Source organism: Oncorhynchus kisutch, linkage group LG2, assembly GCF_002021735.2.
Source record: "Oncorhynchus kisutch isolate 150728-3 linkage group LG2, Okis_V2, whole genome shotgun sequence".
Classification (NCBI taxonomy): Eukaryota; Metazoa; Chordata; class Actinopteri; order Salmoniformes; family Salmonidae; genus Oncorhynchus; species Oncorhynchus kisutch.
The window spans coordinates 17,045,549-17,051,641 of NC_034175.2; the positions used below are offsets into that span (position 1 = coordinate 17,045,549).

The window sequence follows — 6,093 nt, forward strand, 5'->3', positions numbered from 1 at the left end:
CCAGAATCACAACTCAGACTTCTGCCCCATTGACGCGTGCACATAGTTTTCGTGACGTTGTCAGCTAACCCATCTATAGACTCAATGAATTAGCCTCTAATGAATTTGAGAATGATTAGTTGCTGCATTCAAAGTCGGTCCACGCTACACCACTAGATGGCCCTCATAGCCCTGGTGTGATAAGAACTGAAACCGATGAACATGGGGACATGAAATTTGGTATGTCAACCTTATGTATATGTCCTTAGAAGTTGTGTGAATATATAAGTCAGATCAGCCCTACTACTCTGTGCATGAATGAGACTCAGGTCCACCCAAAAAATTAAGAAAAACGTGAGCTTTACACCTCTGTTTTGTTCCCAGGGGATGTTCAACACCGTGCTGGAGGTGGCGAAATTTGAAGGGGGCTCCATCCGAACAGTCAGTGGGGTCAGAGGTCAAATTAAGAAGGCCTTGTCAACGCCGGCGGGAGCCTACAGAGCCACGTTCGAAGACAGGCTGCTGATGAGTGGTGAGCAACTGGTGTAGTCTAGAGCATTTCATAGTCCCAAAAACAACCCGTAGCCCCCTCACCCTACCCTCTAGTAATAGGAATTATACAATTTGACAAATTAATGTATTGCCTGCAGCAGGATGCTCCTACTGTTTGGTTGCACATTTCATGGAAGCTTCTATGGACGTTACAGTAATTTACATGGAATACTTCCTTTATATTCTTATCTAGTACTTCTGGGTGTGTTTACATATTGCGTCCCTGTGCTCCTGTTACATGTTGTTTCATTACTCTTGGTGTTGTAGATATTGAATTGTGTGTTTTGTAGATATTAGTTAGCTGTGCTCCTGGTATGTTATTTAGGGCTGTCCCCTACTAAAGAAAATACTGGTTGACCGAAAGGCGTCTGTTCTTTCGACCAATCAATTGGTGAAATTTTTTGAAATGTGTGTTTTTCCATATAATAAGACCCCATGTGTTTTTAATCAAATCAACAATATGTGCATTGAGCTTGTCTGATGCTTCAAGCTCACTGCTTGATTAAATAAGACTCATGACTCGAGGGAGCCAGAGATCAAGATAACCTGAAGAAAAAAGCCTTAACCTGGCCTGACCCCCCCCCAGCTCCTACTGGCTTTTGCAGATTCTGCCGTTACGCATCTGAAGTTGCTGGTAATGGGCTATTAGCAAATGTGTGGAATGCAAATTATCTTACCATTTCTACTGATCGCGTGCCAGTTATAGTTTTCATATGTACATTTTCGTGCAACAGTTTCATTTTATTTATAATAATGTCTATCCAAATTAAAATGATTAACCTAAAAAGTAACTTCTACCATTGCCGACTATGTAAAAATATCCTATAAAACCAACAAATAAAACCTTGCAGCCTGCAGGGAGAAAATATCCTGATAAAATAAATATTGGCTACGCGTGGCCTTTCTGCAACGAACTTGAAACATTGTATTAACGTAGGTCCGGCCTGAAGCGCCTTGCAATATTGTATCAAATATTCTGGGCCCAGAGGCCGTGTCTAGACTTGACAGTTCACGCAGCTTTAGTATTCTGATCATAGAGTTCTGCTCACGGAATTCCGTACGCATCATGCATCTACGCCTACATTTAAACGTGTCTACCATGTCCGGATTCCCTATTCCACGCTATATTCAAATGCCAGTATGCATTCTACAAACGGTGAAATAGGCTAAATATGATAACACAACAACTGATGGCAGTAGATAACTACTGTGGCTAGCTAACTTCTGTAGCTAGCCAGCTAACCTCTGTAGCTAGCAAGCAACACCAAAGGGATTGCAAACGGGTTAGCGTAACTCTAGTCCAAAAAAATGATATTCCAAATATTAGCTAGCTGGCTAGCATTTATGAGGCCAGCAAACACGTTACTCACACACTAGGGACATATTTACTCCAACGTTATAATAAAAAGGTGCCTCGGTCCCAGAACAGAAGTTTTCTTGAGACTTGTTGGAGGAGTGTTGATGACTTCTCCTACTGCACACAATGCAGCCTGACTACCTTCTGAAGTGGGCAGCCAGATCTGAACACAATCAGACCACACTTTTGTGCATCTAGACCAGTCTTTTCATTGCAGTCTTTGTATTCTGATAGCAGAAGTCACATGTATGTGTCAAATGTAGACACAAGCAGAGTTTCCTGTGCCATTGAGCTCGGCACAGGAATTGTCATTTTCAATGGATGTAAAAGCAGACTTTGTTTGAGGTGAAGAAAACATTACTTTGAAAAGCTCCACAGCTCATTAGTGGTGGTGCGTTAAGCCAATCAGAAATTCTATCAGATCTCGAAATGGGCACGTTTTATATGTCAACATTTGCGATCAGGCCAGGTAGCCAATATGCCTAATTCTATGCGTAAACCTTACTCAACATTGACAGGAGTGCTCCAAGCAAAAGACAGTAACTAAATTGACAAAACTCATAAATGTAATAAATCCAAACCTGTTTCTCACAAGTGTAGTATAGGTTGTGCGCTCTGCAAATAGTGTTTAATCATTGGATTAGTTCACTGAGAAATATATATTTGCTACTGTTCGACGGAAAAAAATATTTGTCGACCAACTGCCTATCGGCCAAACTATCAACCAGTCAAATAATTGGGGTCAGCCATAATGTTATTAATTACTTGTGTGTATGTGTGTGTGTGTAGACATTGTGTTCCTGCGCTCCTGGTACCCGGTGTCAGTCCCTCAGCTCTACAACCCCGTGACCTCCCTGCTGATGCCAGCGGGCCAGAAGGACAGTTGGTCGGGCATGAGGACAGTGGGCCAGCTCAAACACGACCTGGGGGTCCGCAACAAGCCCAACACAGACTCACTGTACAAGGTAAGGAATGTCCACTCACTGTTCTGCTGCTAAACCTAACCTAGCAAGCAGTTGCATATCAACAGTTTGACCATCTGTAGATTATCTATAGGGGACTATCCAAATAAAGTGTGACCTGATCTTTTGATAAAGCTCAATTTATTAAATATGGAGGCAGTTAGACTATCAGCTGTTTATTGTTCACAAAAGAGGTGTGTTTATTAGTCATTTTGGGTGAATAACGTAACCTTAAGCATTTGATAAATAAAAATGGTGCATAGCTAAACATAACACCACACAGATTCATTTATGGGTGCATTTCCTACTTCCTGCCAATCCGAGAACCACCCAGCTGCGTACTGAAGGCGAATCTCAAAAGTCATGCGTGTGTGTCTCAGATAGTGTTTTTGCATCTCAGATGGCATGTGTGCAGTTCATTAACACCCTGGACCAGAGCTATACTCTATCACTAGCTCCTGTCCAGGGTGTTGGTGCGCTACACACATCATTTGAGCCGCTACATATCGTAGTGGCCGGCGTTGGGAAAGTGTTCAGGATTAATTTACTTTTGTAATACTTTTTGGATACATATCCTACCTATTTTCGGTGAAAAATCACTACAACTAAGCAACCACTTTTGCTTGTGCTTTAGCTGTCACCTTGATATATTGGCCTGACTACTTCCCTCGCTGTAAGGTTAAAGGGTCTGTGGGAATGCTGTGCTCGGCAGGCGGGGGTGAAGGACACTGTCCTGGTGTTGTGAAACACCTGCTTGCCGTGCGTGCTCTCCCCACTAAGTAGACTGTATCACGCGGTGACATCCAGGTGGTTACCAATAGAAGTTATTTCTCATAAAGGCTGCTATCCTACTTGGAATAAAAAAAGTTGCCGTAAAATATTTGGCAACGTTAGCGAACACCAGCAACACCGTGATACAGCTGCCCAGTGGGAAGCACCTCTGGTTGGCAGGCACCTCGATACAACACCGGTGCACTGGTCATTCGCACAGGCTTGTCGTCATGCTTCCCAACGCATGTCACCGTGACATCCATGGCGACCACTATTACACGTTTTTCTTGCTCGCCCATCAGAATAAACATATCTCTAACTAGCGCCCAGCATTTAATGTCTGTTGTCCGAAACCAAAGGCAACTTTCCACATTGTGTGGACAGTAAAGTTTGTCTAAATCTAATTTCACCACGTTAACGCTCCATCTTCTCTGGCACCATTTGACATCTGTTCTCAGCTCCAATATCTCACAGCGTCTGTAGTATGAAAAGGTATCTGCTGAAGCCAGACTATTGGCCTGGTTGGATTCTGAACCTCTGACCTAACCCTTGACCCTTTCTCCCCTCTTGCCAGCCGGTGGTGCGAGCGCAGCGCCACTTCAACAAGCTGCACATCCCCAGGGAGCTGCAGAAGGCATTGCCCTTCAAGAGCAAGCCCAAACAGGACCAGCCCAAGGGCAAGATGCCCAAGGACCTCCAGAGGCCCGCTGTCATACGGGAGCCCCACGAGAGGAAGGTAAAGGTCTCCTTACTGAAACGATAAGGAAAAATCCCATTGGATTCTGTGATTGTCAGAATTGCTCATTTTCTTTATCTCTGATGTACTAATATGCTGTGAAAGCATATATCACCACCTTATTTTATAAGAAATCAGGCTGGCCAAGGTGCAGACTTGTGTCCTAGCCCAGCAGTAACACATTTGATTCAACAAATGGTGGTCTAGATTTAAGACGAAGTTGATTATCTAAATCAGTGTAAAAGCTGGGCTGTAACAAAAAAAACTACACTGTCCCCCCCCCCCCCCCCCATAATATATGGTGGGCACGCACATCAATAACTGTATATATGAATGCACAAAGCCATTGATCACGGGATGACATTCATTCCTATGTGAAGACTCCATAGCACATTGAAGCCAAATTAAGTTGGTTAAGTGACGTTGCAGGCTCAGTGCTGCCCCTTCAACTAATTATCCATAACTTCTGTGTGAGATTTTAAAATAATTGTTTCAAGGACATACAACCGGTGTATTAAAGTAATTATTGGTAACATGATTGTCTTATCTTTTATACAGTAAGATGGACCACGAAGACTGTCATTTTTTTTCATTCACTGTACCCTGCAGTACCGCGATCGGCCTTGAACATTTGTGGCTTCAATGACTGCCCCTGACACACACACACACAAACACGAATGACACTGCATTTTAAATCTGAGCATGTGCCCTCTCTTGTCCACCAGGTGGCGGCGCTGCTCAATGCACTGAGCGCAGTGCACAACTACAAGAGCAAGAAAGCGCACACGGCGCAGCACGCTAAGCACAAGGACTTCCTGCGGCAGCGGAGCAAGGCGGAGGAGGACAAGCTCAAGAGGCAGAAGGAGGCAAAGAAGAAGCTTTACCGTATGATGGGCCAGAAGGAGAAGAAGAGTCAGAGGTCCAGTCTAAAAGGGGCGCCGCTTGATGACTGATTTGTAATTCAATATGACTTCTTAAAGACCAGTGTAATAACCAGTGTTTCGGCCTGCTAATGGAATGGAATAATCCTCTGTTTAAGCATAATCTGTTGGGCTGCAGTGGAGTAGGCTGAAATTGCCCCTAGATGCTGATCTTGGGTCAGTTTAGCATTTCGCTGTTAATGGTTAAAGGGATAGTTTGGGATTTTGGCAATGAAGCCCTTTGTCTACTTCCCTATAGTCAGAAACTCATTAATGGATACGATTTGTATGTCTCTGCATCCAGTATGAAGGAAAGATTGGGGGGGGGGGGTGTTCTGCAGTACTGGGGTAGGAGACAGTGTAAATGCAAGGAATGGATGAACATCCTTCAGTTTCTGTAGCCTGGTTGTGTAATGTGGTTTTTCAACCCCAGTTATTGGCGCCTCATTAAGAGTGGTTCCATAGAGGAACCAGAAAGAACTGTATATTAGTCATATCTTGATCACTTGTCTAGCTTCAATCTTGCATGGTGTTTTAATAAAAAATAAATTACAAAAATAGTATGCGAGTGCCTTAACTCTAAAAGAACATTAAAGTAAGTGTAATTCTATAATAATTTTGATCGAGTAGAAGTTTCGTAATGGCTAGGTTGTTACACATGCACTGATAAGTGGAAGCACATGGTATTTCAGCAACTTTGAAGTTGTGCCTATTGTCAGAGAGAACTCATCATGGACATTGCCATTGTGGACTTCCACCATTTTAAAGGAGTCAACTGAGTGGGATGCCTGAGTTGGGAGCAATCAGCCAATGAAG

At 43.4% G+C, this 6,093-nt stretch overlaps 1 protein-coding gene across 1 annotated transcript; it reads left to right on the top strand.

Moving 5' to 3' along the window:
* The first annotated feature begins 350 nt into the window (after positions 1 to 350).
* LOC116353435 (ribosome biogenesis protein BMS1 homolog) lies at positions 351 to 5,838 on the top strand. The gene is made up of 4 exons (XM_031789084.1): positions 351 to 511; positions 2,678 to 2,853; positions 4,196 to 4,357; positions 5,083 to 5,838. The coding sequence occupies exons 1-4, from the start codon at positions 367 to 369 to the stop codon at positions 5,308 to 5,310; spliced, it is 711 nt and encodes a 236-aa protein (XP_031644944.1). The 5' UTR covers positions 351 to 366; the 3' UTR covers positions 5,311 to 5,838.
* Positions 5,839 to 6,093: the final 255 nt, after the last annotated feature.